Source organism: Rhinolophus hipposideros (genome assembly GCF_964194185.1).
Source record: "Rhinolophus hipposideros genome assembly, chromosome: 11".
NCBI classification, from domain to species: domain Eukaryota; kingdom Metazoa; phylum Chordata; class Mammalia; order Chiroptera; family Rhinolophidae; genus Rhinolophus; species Rhinolophus hipposideros.
Genome location: NC_138057.1, coordinates 77,050,949 through 77,067,831, shown reverse-complemented (window position 1 = coordinate 77,067,831; position 16,883 = coordinate 77,050,949). Strand labels below are relative to the sequence as shown.

Genomic DNA, 16,883 nt, shown 5'->3' with positions numbered 1-16,883 from the left:
AGGGCCGCCCCTTCCCGACGCAGAGGACACGGGACGGAGGGTCTGCGTTGCCCGGGGCCCCCTCGCAGCCCAAAGCCGCGCCGCCGCCGCCGCCTGGGCGCGAGGTGAGCGTGTGTCGTCCCGGCAGCGTAACGGGTGCTCCCCGACGGTCCTCTTGCGCGGCCAGCAGCACCCGAACCTCCGGTCCTCCAGAGGGCGCTGCCCAGCCCGGCCTCAGCCCAGCCTCGGAGCCGACAGGCCCAAGGGGAGCTGCCGGGGTCCTGGAACCCCGAGCAGGAGCCGCCCGGGCCGCGTGCTGCCCACCCTACCGGAGGGGGCGGCGCGACAGCGGAGGGGCTGCGGGCAGGAGGCCGTGCAGTTCCCGCAGCCGAAGCCGCGCGGGGAGGTGAGGTGCGCTGGCCGAGGACGGCTGGGGGAACGGACGGAAGGCTTCGCGGCCACTATAATGGAGGCCGAGGGCTTCAGGGGCGGGTGGGGTTACCGGAGGTGATGTGTAATGCGGCTGTATCTGCAGAGGAAGGGGTTAGCGGAATGGCTGCGGGGAGGGGATGAGGATGGAGAGAAGCCTTCCTCCTACCTTGTTCACGGGCGAAAGTGAAAGACGGGGGTGGGGGGGTGCTGCTGTTATTGACACCAAATAGGCACACGGGAGAGGGTGGGAGTATGGGGGGGGGCTGGCATTCGTAAGCGGTAGGCGCAGAGAAACACTGAACGGGGAGGTGTGTTTGCGTCGGGTGCTCCTGAAAGGATGGACGGTGAGAGTTGGAGAGAGGGAGGGCGGGGTGGGTCATTTGAAGGGGGGACTGTTGGCAGGATTCTGGGGAAATGGGGAGGGCACTTGACTCCTGCTGCTGCTGGCAGAATTGGGGGTGTAATAATGGCGTGAGGTGCAAATGTGGCATGCTGTGGGCAGTCCTGGGAGTGTAATGCTCAGCTGGCTGTATTTGAGGGCCCGGGGTTGGAGTGCGTGAATGGCCATGGACGGGAGGAGAGCTGAACTGCCTTATGCTGGGGTTCCCAGCCTTACTCCCCTTCCTTCCCCCAGCCACCATGTTCAACCAGCAACAGCAGCAGCTTCAGCAGTTGCAGCAGCAGCAGCTCCAGCAGCAGCTGCAACAGCAGCAGCAGTTACTACAGCTCCAGCAGCTGCTCCAGCAGTCTCCACCGCAGGCACCACTGGCCATGGCCGTCAGCCGGTGAGTTTCCCCGGAAAGGGTGGGCGGCTCCAGCCCTGCCACTTAGATCCATGTCTTGGAGACCCCCCCCTTCCCAGCCCTTTCTCCCAGAGGAGTACCTGTTTCAGTCCTGCAGGTCATTAAACGGGGGCAGAGAATGGAGGTGAGGCGACTCAGGAAAGACGGAGGGTCTGACTCTCCCAGTAACCCTCTGACATCTGCTTTCAACACAGGGGGCTCCCCCAGCAGCAGCCACAGCAGCAGCTTCTGAATCTCCAGGGCGCCAGCTCAGCCTCCCTTCTCAATGGCTCTGTGCTACAGAGAGCTTTGCTTTTGCAGCAGTTGCAAGGTATGGCCACAAGCCCTTCTCACTCCATCTTAGTGGCAGCTTCCAGCAGCCCCATCGCATTAAATCTCACCAGATCCACACAGTACCCCTGACAGGGAGCTAGTGTCACCATCCTAGTTTACAGACGAAGACACCGAGGCTTCAGGAGGTGTAAGCCCCTAAGTGGCTCAGCTGCACACAGGTCTAGCTGATCACAGAGGTGTGCCCTTGGCTGTGGTGCTGGCTCTATGGACAGTACTCAGCACATTTTCCTGACATTTAGATTAGATGAGACAGTGGCCGGAATGATCTGTTTTGACCACCCTCCTCCTCATCCCATTTGACAGATGAGGAAGCTGAGGTCCAGAGGAGGGAAGTCATTTGCCCTGGGTCACAGCAGCACCTGCAGTGCCTAAGCTAGACCAAGGCCTAGGCCTCCTGACCCCCTTGATCTCTTGAGTGGGTGTCTCTAGCCCTCTAAGTTAAGCCTGTTCCCTTGCCTCAGTTTCCCCATGTGGAGAGCAATATCTCAGCTCTTCTTTCCAAGATGCTGCTCCTGATACCTCAGTCCCTGTGGGACTAATCCAGGGGTTCAGTGACCTGGGGCCAACTCATATTCAGTCCCAGCCCCTCCCACAGGGTAGGTGTGACTTGCTGGGTTAGGTACTGTGCTGAGGCCTTTACACACCTAATTCCATGAATCTACTGACAACCCTAAGGGGGGATACACTCATGATCCCATTTTACAGGTGATGAAACTGGAGCCCAGAGAGGGGTCATGTGCCCAAGGTCACACAGCAAGTCGGTGTTGATTAGAGGGAGAATTAGAGCCCTGATCTTACTACAGAGCAGTATTCTTAGGCAGTAGGCTATCGTGCCGTCCAACAGGGTATGCAGCCAGGTATGATGGTTGTCACTCTGCAGTCCTGTCAGGGTCACATAGATATGGATGGCCCTGGGAGCTGGCTTAGAAATCACAGATGGATGGGTGCAGAGAGAAAACCACACACATGACCCACAATGAGTACATATATATCTCCCCGCCTTGCTTTCCCATTTTAAAAGCGACACTCTTCAAAGAAAAGTGAAAAAAGTATTTTAAAAAGAGGATAAGAAAAATCCAAATTACCATGTGTAGACTTACCCGCTGAAGAAAAGAACCACTTGCCAAGGTTTTGCTGTATTTCCTCCCATTTTTACCTAGGCACAATCTTGGGGATTTGTATATCATTGTGGTTATTGATATAAGTGAAAGGCTGTATCCTGTTTCTTTTTCATTGACTAGAATGGCATCATCATTTATCATATAATTTGACAGTTTCTGTAAAGATTATTTTTAACAGCTGTTTACTATTCCACTGGAGGGATGTACCTTTGCTTACCTAAACCTTCTCAGCTGTTCTCCCGTTTTTTTCTCTTTTAAATGACACTCGGATGAATATCATGTTTGAGAGTATTTTCTTAGAATGGGTTCCCAAGAGTGGAATGACTGGGTCGGGGGTCGGGGAGTGGATGTTTTATGGCTCTTGATAAGTATTGCCAAATTGCTTTCCCAAAGGACTGGACCAGTTTGCAATGCCACCAGCCACGTATGACACTGTCGGTCTCACCATGCCCACGGCAACATTGGGTATTATATGCTTTTTTATATATTAATATATACATATATATATATACATATAATTTACTAATTTGGTTGGCAAAAAAGCTATATCATGAATGTTTTAGTTTACATTTCTTGGAGCAGTAGTGCAGTTTAACATTTTATATTTGTCTGTTAAATATTTGTATTTCTTTTGTGACTTGTCCATGTCCTTTGTCATTTTTCTTTTAGAGTGTGCCATTGTTTATCTCACTGTTTTCAAGAGCTGATTGGTATTCTCTCTCTGCACATATGTATATATGTATTTGTTTTAAGTAGTGTTCATTGAACACTTACTATATACCAGGTACACGTGTATATTTCATTGATTCCTCATAAAACACTGTGAGTCAAACACTATTATCCCCCTTATACAGATCAGAGAACTGAGGCTAAGACGGGGAAACTGATTTACTTAAGGTCACAGAGCTTGTACTGTAGAGTCTGGATGTGAACCAGCTCTCACAGCACATCCGACCCATGCCCTATAACCTTTGTCCTTCTAGTGCCAGCATTGGGGCAAGAAGTTGAACTGTCTTTCATGGCTCAAAAACTTCCCAAGCGCTGGGCTTCCAAGTCTGATGAGGTGCCTACCTTTAAGGAGGTCCCAGTGTGGTTGGGTGGTAGGCAGTGGGAAACAGACCAGGAAATTGTGTAGCAGATCCTAGAACAGGCACTCTGGGGCATCTGGGGACCCAGAAAAGGCGTGGGAAAGCCTCCCAGAGGAGAAACACCTATAAGGAGGACTGCAGGATTTAGTGGGAGTTAGTGGGGGCAGAATGTCCCAGGAGGAAGGAACAGAATGTGCCAAGGCCCAAAGGCAGGGAGAAAGCAGGCTTGTTTGAGGGATGCATGGGAGCGTATGGCTGGAGTCTAGTGGGGGTATGTGTGGGGAGAATGGCAAGAAAGGAGGTCGAGGAAGAGGCAAGGCCAGATCTCTCACCATGAGCAGCAGGGAGCTATGGAAGGTTTTATGCAGGGAAGTCAGAATGTGTTTTTAGAAAGATCACTGCTGCTATCCAGTGCAAAAGCTGTGGCTGGCATTCAGGCAGGGGTTGAAGTGGCTTTGGAAGGGTGGCTGGGAGTGGAAAAGGAAAGGGGTCAGGCTGAACTGGGAAGAGGTGTAGGAGAGAGGGTTGATAGGATATGTGTCGGCTTGGATGGGGGCAGTGCATAAAGAGGGAAGAGTCAGGAGGACCCCCAGAACCATGGCTGGGGCCAGTGGGCCCCTCCCAGGGACCCTGGATATCTCCTCCACTTTGTGACTATTTTGACAATAATACCTACCCTGATGATGGCTGGGCCGAGTGACTGAGGCCATGAATGGAAAGTGCTTAGCACCTAGTTTCTAGGGTAGCTGGTGGGGGGAGGGGAGGGTCTTATGATTCCAGGGACCAGTCATCTTGCTGGTTCTTCCTCTGGGTCCTGTGCTGGATGTTTCACATACCATAAGGTGTGCCCTAGAGCATGCCTGAGGGTGAGGGGGTTTGCTGGGGCTTCCCAAGCCGCTGACCTGGGAGGCATTGGGAGGGAAAAGGCAGTCCCCCAGCTAGAGCATAAAACCAGCCTTAATGCTCAAGGTGGGACTGGGTCCTCAGCTCTCGTCTCTCCCCTTGAGTGGGAAGGGTCACCTTCAAAGTTTTCTGTGATGTTCCCATGATGCTTTGCGGTCTGAGCCCTGACCCTAACCTCTACCATCCAACCACGGTTGTAATCCCTTTTCTTCCCTCTTCTTACTTACAGGTAACTTCCGTGGCTACAACCTGGCAACCCCGAACCTGACAGCACCCAACCTCACACCCCCACAGCTGGCCACCCCAAATCTACAGCAGTTCTTTCCCCAGGCCACTCGGCAGTCTCTGCTGGGCCCCCCTCCTGTGGGGGTCCCCATAAACCCCTCCCAGCTCAACCTTTCAGGGCGGGCTGCCCAGAAACAGACCCGGACACCCTCCTCCACTCCCCCCAATCGCAAGGTTAGTGATGGCTGGGATAGAGCAGGTGGGGATGGGAGTGGGAGAGGGCTTACCTGGGTGTCAAGCGAGCTCTCCACTCCAGCTCACACTGGGCCTTTGAGCAGATCACACCCCTCTTTGTGCCTCAGTTTCTTCATCGGTAAAATGAGCAGGAGGTAAGTTGGACTCGTCTAGTGTTTCCCAAACTTGAAATAGCCCCGAACCCCTGCTGTGATTTTTGCCATGTCCAAACACCAGCAGTATTATTTACCTAATGTTTCCCTTTTTTAAAAAAATTGAGATCTAATTGACACATAATGTATTAGTTTTAGGTGTACCCTAACAGTTTCCTTTAAAATCAGCACTGCCCAAGGGACATAGAATGCAAGCTATATATATAATTTAAATTTTTCTAGCAATCATATTAGCAAACTGAAATGAAACAGATGGAGTTAATTTTATTCATATACTTTATTTAACCCAATATATTAAAAGATTATCATTCCAACATGTAAGCAACATAAAAAAATGAATGAGGCATTTTACATTCCTTTTTTTTTCTGTACTACGTCTTAAAATCTGGTGTGTATTTTATACTGACATCGCAATTTGGCTTGCCACATTTCAGGTGCTTCCAAGCCACCCACACGTGGCTAATTACTCTTGCCTGGGATAGCCCTGTGTTAAATGAACTAGCTTCTAATTTGTTACATTTATTTTAAAAGGAACTATTATGTTGCTACCTAAAGTGTAAAATCAGTGTAAACTAATTGCCCTATGTGCAAGTAAAAGAAAGGTAATTGGGGTGAAACAATGTTATAAAATCTGAAGGGCCGGCCCTGGCTTTCTATGGTTGAGAGGAGGTAAAAGTATCAAAGCTCTCCCTGACCTAAGCAGAGAAACTCAAAGAGACTTGCAAAGCGAATACCGTCCTCCCTGAGGCTGTCCTGTCCCCGAGCATACTGGCAGATCCTCAAACACACCACGCTCCTAAGAGCGTTCTGGGGTGGGGACGGTACCCCCCTTTTGCCTGCTCTGGGGCAGTGCCCATTGGGAGGTGAGGCATTTCCCTCCAGAGAGGGATCCCGGCCTCTGACTTTCCAGGGGGTCTGTCCTCACATGGTCTTGTCTATGACAGCCCCCTGCCCACATTTTACATGTAGGAAAACTGAGGGTCAGAGTCGGTGGAGGTTGCCCTGGGCTGCACAGCTGTTGAGACAGACCCAGAGTTGGGCCTGCTGACTCACAGGCCAGTGCCGGGTCGTGCAGGGTGAGAGCTGGGTGGTCCTGAAAGGCACGGAGTCCTGCTTTGGTGCATGTGCCGGCTTACTGTTGGTTCCTTTGGCTTAGTAGAAGGGAGGGAGGCTACAGGTGGGGCTTCTGGGGCTTCCTGGGGGGCCCTAGAACCAGCTGGAGTCATGCATGTATTTAGCAAACATCTGTAAGTCCCTGCAGGGGGCTCAGTGGTGCAGATGTCCCATCTGGCCTGGCCCTCCTAGAGATCTTGGGCTAGGGAGGAGGATAGGGGTGGTGGTAAGACAGTAATGCAAATAATGCTTTCACCAGTTAATTAAGACTGTGGCAAGTGCCACAAAAGGGAAGCCCAAGGCCCTCTGGCAACCTGTCCTAGGGGTCTGCACCTATTCTGAGGTCAGGAGGGCTTTCTGCAGGAAGTGCTTTCGATGCTCTAGGGGGAGGCCTGGGGCAGGAAGAGGCCTGAGGCTTTGGGGAATCAGAGAGAAGGCCAGTGTGGATATAGAAAGGGGGAAGGAAAGCTGCTGAGGCTGGAGGGGTAGGTGTGGGGACAGAGGCCCGATGTGTGTAGGAGGTGGGGGAGGTGGTGTCAGGCTTGGGGTAAGAAAGGTGTACTCCAGGCCTGTAAGAAGTCACAGGAGGGTTTCAGCCTGCAAGAGACAAGAGACATGATGACGTTTGCATGTGAGCAGGATTCCTCTGGCTGCTGAATGGAGAAGCGTGTGGGGAGTCAGGTGGCAGCACCATGGCCAGGAGAGGGCTTGTGTCCTCCAGACCTGGGTTTACTAAACAGGCAGCTAGAAGGAACGCCCTCAACACGATTTCCTGGGTGTTTAGGATCATCTCTTGGCAGCTCTGGGGCCAGGCCCATCAGAGAGCCCCAGGCCCCTTCATCTCCTGGGGGACTATTGCAGCCATTCTTGGGCAAGGATGTGTTTACAAGGGTGGGTGGTGGATGTCAGAATGGTTTCTGAAAGGAAGCAGGATTCTTCTTCTCAGACAACGCCTGTGGAAGACAACGTAGACCCCCCAGAGGGGTCTGAGGAAGCCACAGAGCCCCGAACGGACACACCAGGTGAGGGAAGCTGCTGACCTTTCAAAGGGGATGCAGGTTGGGGCAGGTGGCTGCAGGATTGGTAGTGGAGACAGTTCTGGGAGGCTGGGATCTTGGGGGAGGGGGTGAGCCCAGGCCTCATCTCCTGGAGCTTGTTCATGCTTTACTTGCCAATGGCAGTCATTCATCTGCCCTCCATTCTAGACCAAGATTCCCCTCCCAGCCCAGATGACATCACTAAGGAGAAACGTACTCTAGCACCTGAGCCAGAGTCTTCTTATGAGGCGTCCGAGCCACCCACTAAAAGGTCAAAGAGGTAACTGAAAACCTGCTAGGACCCAGGAGCTCTGTACTCCTATTCCTGCAAAGGCAGGGGGTGGGTGTCGTTGGGGGCCGGGCCCTTCAGGGGAGCAGGAGCAAGGAAAGGGCCTTGGCCTCTGGCTTGGAGGAAGGTAAACCTAATTCTGCACCTCACCTCGGAAGGCCCCAGGCTAGACTCTGGTGTTTTCACTGTGACTGAGCCACCTGGAAGCAGACAAGGTGGCCAGGTTGGAGGAATGAAGATATGCATCTGGGACCTCAGGGTGGGTAGAAGGTGTGCAGCTTTACAGGGCCTAGGGTACATATTAGCAAGTTGTGGGAGGTGGGAACGAGTGATCCTGCCAATTTATGTAGGTGAAACTGGGGCCCTGAGAGCCAAAGGGGCTTACCCAAATACCCAGCTTGAACATGGTAGTGTGGTGACTGGAACCTGGGTCCTGGCCTTTCTAGGAAGCCCCTGGGACCAATTGGAAGACATGAATTTGATATTCTTTTGATCATTGCTAGCTCAAAGGAGCCCACAGAGAAGGGGCGCCCAGGGCAGCTGCAGGCGAAGGTCCAGCCACAGGCCCGGATGACGGCACTGAAGCAGACACAGACACCCGAGCTGTTGCCTGAGCCACCAGAAGCCCGAGTGCTGCCACGATTCCAGCCACGGGTTCTGCAGATCCAGGCCCAGGTGCAGCCACAGATGCCACTAGCAGATGCCCAGGTGCAGCCAAAGCTGCAGAAACAGGCACAGACACAGACGTCTCCAGAGCACTTAGTGCCACAGCAGGTGCAGCCACAGCTGCAGAAGGAGGTGGAGCCACAGAAGCAGGTGCAGCCACAGGTGCAGAAGGAGGTGGAGCCACAGAAGCAGGTGCAGCCACAGGTGCAGCCACCGTCGCATTCACAGCCCCCAAGGCAGGGGCAGCCACAGCTGCAGAAGCAGGCACAGACACAGACATATCCACAGGTCCAGTCAGAAGCACAGCCAAAGTTCCAGACAGTGGAGCAGCCACCAGAACAACCTTCAGAGCAGTCTCCAGTGCAGCCACTGGACCAGACCCAGGGGCAGCCTCAGACCCAGCCACAGGGGCCAGCATCGGAGCAAGCACCAGTTCTGGTTAATTCCACTGTGCTGGAGACACGGCCTGATATGGTAGAAGTTGGAGCGGGTAAGTGAGTGCTGGCTCCCAGTCGGCCCAGTGATGGGAAAGCTCTGCCCAGGCCCTTCTTTCTTCCCCTGGTACTGTACAGTCCTGACTGGGTAATGTCTGGGACCAAGGGTTGGACCGAGAACCAGGGTTTGGGGCCGTCTACACCTTAGGCTTTAAGGCCATGGCTATGGGCAGAGAAAGTGTGGCCCATGGGCCTGGTTCCCTCTGGGCGAAGTGGGAGGTGGACCCTGGGAAACAGAGCACATCTGTCATTTCAGGCCAGGAGGAGGCCTCACCAGAGCCCGTGGGTGCCCAGGTCAGCGTGGAGGAGAGCCAGGAAGAGCTGACCAGTGGTCTGGATGTGGGGGAATGTGAAAAAAGAGCAAGGGAGATGCTCAGGGTGGGTAGAGATGCTGACATGACCACGATGCCCAGCTGTGGGAGGGCCTCTTCCCGCCCCAGCCCACCTCTGGGCCCCATCACATTTCCTCACCTGGCAGATGTGATGGCAGCCCTCCACCTGGGTTTGATGGTGGCTTGTCAAACTCGTGCTGTCGTGTTGCCTCACATGCCTTTGCTCTGAAGATCTGGAAGTACTTTTGGTGACAAGAATCCCTTCTAACCTGCTCATTACAAAACTAGTGGCCCTAGTCCCCTGACATGGGTGACGTTGCTCTAATGGAGAGAGCAGAGTGGCAGCCCATGCCGGGGGATCAGGCCCCAGCTTTGCCTCACACTGATTGTGGCCAAACCCGTTGCATTCTTCGCATCTCAGTTTCTCCATCTGTCATGTGAGGATCGGGGTGGGTGGACTTGAGAGTTAGGTGGGACTGGGTTGGAATCCTGACTGTAGTGCGTCCTAGCTGTGTGAGCTTGGGAAATCACCCAATGGCTCAGAGCCTCAGTTTCCCCCTCTGTAAAGTGGGCTGTCAGGATGCCTGATGAGACAGTGCCCATAGATGTTTAGCACCGGGGCTGGCCCCCTAAAAGTGCCCAGCTGGTGGTAGCTCTGCTTCTGCTTCCGGTGCAGGTGTGGGGTACCGGGGGCTCCCTGAAGGTCACCATTCTGCAGAGCAGTGACAGTCGGGCCTTTAGCACTGTATCCCTCACACCTGGGCTCCGTTCTGGCGACTCCATCTCTGCCACCTCTGCTGCCACCAGCACGCCCTCTAAGCAGACCCTCCAGTTCTTCTGCTACATCTGCAAGACCAACTGCAGCAGCCAGCAGGTACTGCCAACCGGGCCCTGGGGGTAGGTCCAGGGGAGGGTCTGAGTGGGATGCCAAGCCTGCCTTTACCATGGCCGCCTGAGTGGCCACATGGCGCGCCATGAGCCCCGCCCCTGGCAGCCGTGCACTTGCTCAGAAAACATTTTCTGACCAGCCACGAAGGCAGGATTTTAGAGTCAGGCAGAGCTGGTATGAATCCGTCCTGAGCAGCTGTGTAGCCCTCGGAAGGTGAATTTCACCCTTCGTGCCTCGGTTTCTTCATGCATCAGATGAAGAAACATTTAGAAGCCACCTCACTGGGTGGTTCTGAGGATTCCACAACTTCTCGTTGAAGCCCTGAGCCCCAGGCTGGGCCCAGAGCTTCCTGCCCATATTATTGCTCCTAGTGCTGCTGTCACCCGGCGCCTCTCCTGAGCAGAGCCGGGGGACCTGGAAGGTAATCAGACTGCTTCTTGTCTTTGAGGCACTCACACAGCTCCGGGATGAGCAGAAGCACTGGCTGCTGTGTGCTCGCTCTGTGCCTCAGTTTACCAGTCTTCTCTGGCCCACACAGGGTTGTAAGAGAAATGGCCTCAGAGCGGTGGTGGGGTGGCCATGCAGCTGAGGTTGGAAACCTCCTCTGTGGGCCCCGCCCTGACTGCCATTCCAGGGCTCTTGCCTCATGCCTCTCCCTTGCTCCTTTGTATTGAAGGAGTTCCAGGACCACATGTCGGGGGCCCAGCACCAGCAGCGGCTCGGGGAGATCCAGCACATGAGCCACGCCTGCCTCCTGTCCCTGTTGCCCGTGCCCCGGGATGTCCTGGAGAGAGAGGATGAGTGAGTGTGGATCTCGCAGGCTCTATACTGAGGGGTGGGCAGTCTTGCAGGCCAGGCAAGGCTGAGAGGGGCCCTGAACCGACCATCTGCAAGGTCTGCCTTTGTGTTTAGCATTGCCTTTCCCCAGAGGCCTCTTTGCAGCAACTGTGTGGCCTTGGACCTCAGTTTTCCTCGTCCGTAAAGTGGCCTGGTGAGGGGTGTAATGCAGGAATTCATGACCCAGACAGTTTCTTAAGGTTCCTGCCATCCAGGCAGGAAGAGTGTGACCATCCAAGTGGGAAGGAAGTGGGTTGCCCACTTGTGGCACTGGAGCTGCTTCTCTCGTCCCCTGGCACATGTCCTGACCCCACCACAGGGGTATAGCGGTGAGGATCAGTTCATCTTGTGGTCTGAGGTTAGAGCTACCCTGCGTGTCTCCCCTTTCATTGTCATGGGTGCTTGGTCAGCCAGAATCACCAGCCCTCTTAGAGGCTGAGACTGGCTCTTGGCGTGGGAAGGTGGGAGCTGGCGGACCTCGCACGACCCTTGGGCAGTCACAGAGGCCAGCAGGGGCTGGGAGGTGTCATCAGAGAGAAGCAGGTCATGTTGGCTCAGGCCATCCGGGGGACTTGGGCTCTGTCTCATGGGATAGATGTCCCTCAGATCCCGGTCCCCTAGTTTTTCAGGAGAATCCAGAAACCCAGATTTGTAGGTAGAGTCTCCCAATTTCAAAATGTTAACAGCTAGTTCCCAGTTAACACGAACCAAACCTCATGGAGGCCAAACGAAACACTTCCACAGGCTGGACAGGCCCTGAGGCCGTCCGTGGTCAGGGACTCTGCCGTGAGCATTACAGAGGGTCATAGCTTGAACTCCCAAGTGGGGTGAGGGGACAGGTGCCCTGAGTGACAGGGAGCACTCTCTCCAAAGGTAGCAGTGTCTCTGTTAGCATTCCTCACTTTGCGAAGAGCTTCCCTACGTGGCTTTGCAGTATGTTCTCGAGCTTTAAACCTCCCCCTGCCTGCTGTCCTAGGTCATATACTTGGGTGACATCATCATAAACCCAGGAGAAAGGGCACTCACAAAATATTCCTTGCAGAGTTAATGTCATAATGAAAAAATGTCATTGGAAATGATCTAAAATATCCCAAATTAGAGGATTAGGCCAGATTGGTTAAGTCCACGTGGTGGAGCAACTGACAGACAGGACAGTGGCAGGAATTTATGATAATGTGGAAACGTGCCTGACCAGTGTCAAGTCAGAACAGGAGTCAAAGCTGCATTTGCAGAATGGGCTTCATGATGTCAAACTAGATCTCGTCACACAAGAACACGGCACGGAGGTAGCCCAAGCTCGTAACAAGCTTCCGCTGGAGGGGGTTTGTTGACCTGTCTCCTGATGACGCCTCCCCTGGAATCCGGACTTGGCCCTCTAAGGCCACACAGAACGTGGCAGTCCTTCAGAGAGGCTGCCTGTCCTTCCTTCATCAGACACAGTCAGAAACTCAAGGCCAATCCCGTGCCAGGCCCTGGGGATTCTGGGATGCAGTTCTGGCCTCCGCACTGCAGCCCAGTGCGGCTGGAAAATAGCTGAGGTCCTGCCAATCCATTGTGGACAAAGCTGGGGCCTCAGAGTGGGGCCTGGCCTTACTGGGATGGGGACAGGTCCAGGAATGGGGGGAGGGGCAAGAACAGCTCTGGGAACGAAAGGACATTTAAACCGAAGGATAAAGAGGAATTTTCAAGGCCAGACATCCTCAGTTGTTTCACTGTCCTGGTGGCCCCTTAGTATCCCAAGTGCTTCTGAATCTCATTCCGCAACCCCCCCGCCCCCCGCCCGTTTCCTTGGGTATTATTTAAGTATTGTTCCAGATGAATCTCTGAACCATTTTGTTACGTTTCCAAAAAAGATCCTATTGGAATGGCACTTGGGTTATGGAGCACCTGGGAGACTGCTGTCTTTCCAATAAACATAGTGTCACATGACTCGTTTTGATTGTCCTTCAGAGAGCCTCCGCTGAGGCGTTGGTGCAACACCTGCCGCGTCTACTACATGGGGGACCTGATCCGGCACCGCAGGACACAGGACCACAAGGTACGAGGGCGCACGTGCTGCGAAGGCGCCCCTGTGCTGTCCCCAAGCCGAGGGCTGGAGGGGAGGGTGCCCCTGTTGGGAGTGGAAGGTCAGTGTCAGCCTCTGTCTCTGCATGGCCATAACTCTAAAGTGTGGCTTCTCGATGAGTCAGTCATGTTTCTTCTCTGGGTTTCAGTTTCTCCCTCTGCTCAGGGTGGGCAAGGTGCCATCTCACCATGCCATTCAGCTACGGGGCTCGTGGGGCTCCTCTTGGTGGTTATCTTCGCTCCCTATTTTCTCCTTGTCCTGTCTGTTGCCACCTGCCATCCCACCTCGGAGCCAGAGGCATAGGGAGGGGACATGTTGCCCATGTTTGGTACAGGGGCGAGCGCAGCCAGCTGATTACGGATGTGGTAGCCTGCAGGTGGGAAGCGAGGTCTCGCTGGCTGCACCCGGGGACACTGCCCGCCACCCACTTGGCCTGCCCTTCTTTCCCCAGATCGCCAAACAGTCCCTGCGGCCTTTCTGCACTGTTTGCAACCGCTACTTCAAGACCCCCCGCAAATTTGTGGAGCACGTGAAGTCCCAAGGGCACAAGGACAAAGCTAAGGAGGTAACCCCAGCTCCCTCGAAGGTAATGGGCCCAGAGAGGTACAGAGCCTTGGCCAAGGCCACACAGCAAGTTGAGATTTATCCCAGACCGAGCTCACAGGAGGTCTGGAGGCATTGGAATTCCCAGGGGTAAGAGGTGCTTGGGGTGCGGCACCTTGGCTGCCCTGAGCTGCCCTGAGCCCTGGCCCACTCCCCTGGGCAGCTGAATATGCTCGAGAAGGAGATAGCTGGCCATGATGAGGACCACTTCATCACAGTGGACGCTGTGGGCTGCTTTGAGGGAGATGAGGAGGAGGAAGACGACGACGACGAAGAAGAAATCGAAGAAGAAATCGAGGTTGACGAGGAATTCTGCAAGCAGGTGCTTGGGGGAGGAGGGGACTCGGGAGGCAGGCTGGAGGCTGGGCTCCCAGCCTAGGGGGCACCTCCTCCCATCTCCCAAGGCCAGGAGCCACTGTGCTCGCATTTGTACGCACTGCCACATGGCACAGTTGAGTATTAATAGGAACTGTATTCTAGACGACCATATGTAAATATTATCACAATGACTGGTGACAGGTGAAATATGTGAGGGCCTCGAAGGTCCGGCTGAAATTCTGAATTGAGGAAGGGAAAGGACACCTCGGCTGAGGGGACAGCCTCAGTAAGTGGGGGAGCTTTGTGGTGTGTGCAGTAAAGGCAGTGTAAGAGGATGATGAAGGTGGTAGCGAGAGCAGGCAATAGTTTTTGAGCACCTACTGTAGGCCAGGAATGTATCAAGCACTTTCCTGGCAGAATCTTACCAATTTGGATGCCAGGAAATGCGACTCCACAGCCTGTGCTCAGAACGCCCCCGCCCCTCTGCCTCCCATGAGCGAGAAGCTGGAGGATTGTGGATTCTTTTGAGTTGAACAAATGCTTCTGGAGCACCCATTCTGGGCCAGGCCCTGCACCAGTGCCTGACACCAGAGCTACATGGGGCCTGAGGCCTGGCCCCTGCCCTCACAGAGCTCACCCGTTCCAGTCCATGGTGGTGATGGGGCAGCAGAAAGGGGACACCGAGAGGCTGTAGATGGAGGGCGGCAAGGGCGATCTGCAGCCCCGAGCAGGTTAGGGGTGAAGCTGACTTTGGTACTCGGCAGTCAGCTGGGGTGTCCCAGGCAAGCCCCTTGGCCTCTCTGAGCCTCATATTCCTCTGCTCAGAAGTAATACCCCCAGCTCAGGCTGTGAGGGAGAGCCGCAGCCCAGGCTAGCAAATGGAAGTGGTTGTCACTCTTAAAAGCCATGTTTGTTTGCTTGGTATGTGGTGGAAGGCACTGCTAGACGTGGTGGGGCTGATGTGCTGGAGTCAGATAGTCTCATCTGGAAGGGGCTTATGTCCAGCAGGTGAAATGAGGGGTCCTAGGTGACCTGAGACCCACCCACTCCCCAGGAATGAGGTCATTGCAGCACCAGGTAGGACCTTAGGGACCTGGCAGGGCGCTCACAGTTAAAAGTGTAACCCGGACTTGGGGCCCACCAGGGTTCACCACCCTCCTCCTCCCTAAACCAGCTGTGTGACCCTGGGCAAATAAGTTCATGTGACTGGGCCTCAGTTTCCTGTTATGCAAAATGGGTGAACCATAGCAGGTTGTGAGGATTCAATGAGATGACATGTGTGATGTGTTGAGCACCCCTGGCACGTAATATGGCCACTGTGGGAGCAGGCCTTCCTGGAGGAGGGGGCTGATGGAGCTGAGCCTAGGAAGTATGGGTTGGGCAGGGCACTCGGAAGGCAGGATCAGCATGTGCAAAGGCTCAGAGAATGCCACCCACAACCTCCTCGAAATCAAGGGGACATTGTGTTCGAGAGCATGGGTGGGTTCCTGGCCCCCGACCTGCATTCAGGGGGTGGGGTCTTGGGGAAGCCAGAGCTGAGGCCACACTTGCATGTTTCCAGGTGAGGCCCAGAGATATATCCATAGAGGAGTGGAAAGGCTCAGAGACCTACAGCCCCAATACCGCGTATGGTAAGACCCCAGCCCTGACCCCAACCTCCAGGGGAACCCCCCCAGATCCCAGCCACGGCATTCTGGCCCATCCCCTTGTCTTCTCTTCTCCCACCTGGAGGGTGGGAGAGCACATGGGCCCCTAAAGAGGGCAGGACACCTGGCTGGCGTGGGGGATGTGAACAGAGACCCTGCTGTCCCACAGGTGTGGACTTCCTGGTACCTGTGATGGGCTATGTCTGCCACATCTGCCACAAGTTCTACCACAGCACCTCGGGGGCGCAGCTCTCCCACTGCAAGTCCTTGGCCCACTTCGAGAACCTGCAGGTGACTCAGACTCTATTCGAGCTGTTGGGGCGGATGGCCAATGGCCACCTCCCCACTATGCTTAACCTCAGCCCAGGTACACTCCACAGGAAGGCCCTGCCCACGGAGGGACAGAGCCCGGGTGGGGCCAGGCTCTTTCTGCTGTTGTTCTGGGGGGGTTGCTGAGGGACAGGCTGTTAGCTCCAGAGCTCTGGCCCAGGGAGGCTGAGCGTATCACACAGGGTCACACAGCATGTCCAATCTGTCTCAGCCTGGCTGGGGAAGCGGCTGCTGGCCAGCACACCAGGAGGGAGGGAGCCCTGCCTCACCCACACCTTCTGTGTCCAGAAATACAAGAAGGCCAAGAAGCCCAGCCCCGCCCCCACCAGGCCCGGGAGCCGCCGGTGTGCCATCACCGCCCGGAACGCCTTGACTGCTCTCTTCACCTCCAGCGGCCGTTCCCATACACAGCCCAGCATCCAGGACACAGCCAAACCCCCCAGCAAGGTGACAGCCCAGCCCCCCCAGCCCCCACCACCCCGGCGCTCAAACCGCCTCAAAACCTGATAGAAGGAGCTCCGTACACCCACCCCATCTGAGTCCAGATCTGCTTTTAGGAGTCTGCATGAACTTTGACATGGTTGGTGTTTTTACTCAAAAATCCAATAAAATGTGGTTTGGCTGTATAGTCCCCACCAGTACTTGTGTTTGGGGAGACGGGAAGGGGAGCACCCCAGCCAGCACCCAGCCTCGCAGACAGTGTGAGGGCGGAACCGGCCTAACCAGGGAACCTGGGATCACGAGGCACTTCACCTCTGAGCCTTGCTTTCCCTCTTAATAATGTATCAGGGCGAGGAAAGTACCTTCAAGTAAGGTCTCATTTAATCTTCACGGTGACTCTAGGAGAGACGTCTTGTTACCTCCAAATTACAAACGAAGCCCCTAAGGCCTGGCAAGGTCAAGTGACTTGCTGAAGGTCATACATCGGGTGAGTGGCGAGTATATGACCCCAGGCCAAAGATCTGCACCCCAG

The 16,883-nt window shown here is 54.7% G+C and overlaps 1 protein-coding gene across 23 annotated transcripts; it reads left to right on the top strand.

The window, feature by feature from the left end:
- Window positions 1-221: 221 nt before the first annotated feature.
- Window positions 222-16,536, top strand: CIZ1 (CDKN1A interacting zinc finger protein 1). Of its 23 annotated transcripts, none has more exons than XM_081065738.1 (18): window positions 227-390; window positions 1,046-1,196; window positions 1,409-1,524; window positions 3,062-3,133; window positions 4,889-5,118; window positions 7,351-7,426; window positions 7,610-7,721; window positions 8,234-8,588; window positions 8,685-8,886; window positions 9,147-9,268; window positions 9,899-10,096; window positions 10,788-10,912; window positions 12,899-12,986; window positions 13,465-13,578; window positions 13,780-13,938; window positions 15,496-15,565; window positions 15,750-15,871; window positions 16,199-16,536. In XM_081065738.1, exons 2-18 carry the CDS (start codon window positions 1,051-1,053, stop codon window positions 16,415-16,417), a joined length of 2,526 nt encoding a protein of 841 aa, XP_080921864.1. In that variant the 5' UTR covers window positions 227-390; window positions 1,046-1,050; the 3' UTR covers window positions 16,418-16,536. The 23 variants fall into 23 exon arrangements, with proteins under 23 accessions (XP_080921865.1, XP_080921863.1, XP_080921864.1 ...); XM_081065735.1 differs by having other exon boundaries at window positions 8,234-8,600; XM_081065733.1 differs by having other exon boundaries at window positions 7,336-7,426.
- The last annotated feature ends 347 nt before the right edge of the window (window positions 16,537-16,883 follow it).

What these genes read in the sequence shown, in the direction of transcription:
- CIZ1 (XM_081065726.1), top strand. An exon ending in GCTTTTGCAGCAGTTGCAAG is followed by an intron (nt 1,525 to 3,061) that starts GTATGGCCACAA and finishes GCTTTCCCAAAG; the next exon opens with GACTGGACCAGTTTGCAATG. An exon ending in ACGAGGAATTCTGCAAGCAG is followed by an intron (nt 13,939 to 15,495) that starts GTGCTTGGGGGA and finishes GCATGTTTCCAG; the next exon opens with GTGAGGCCCAGAGATATATC.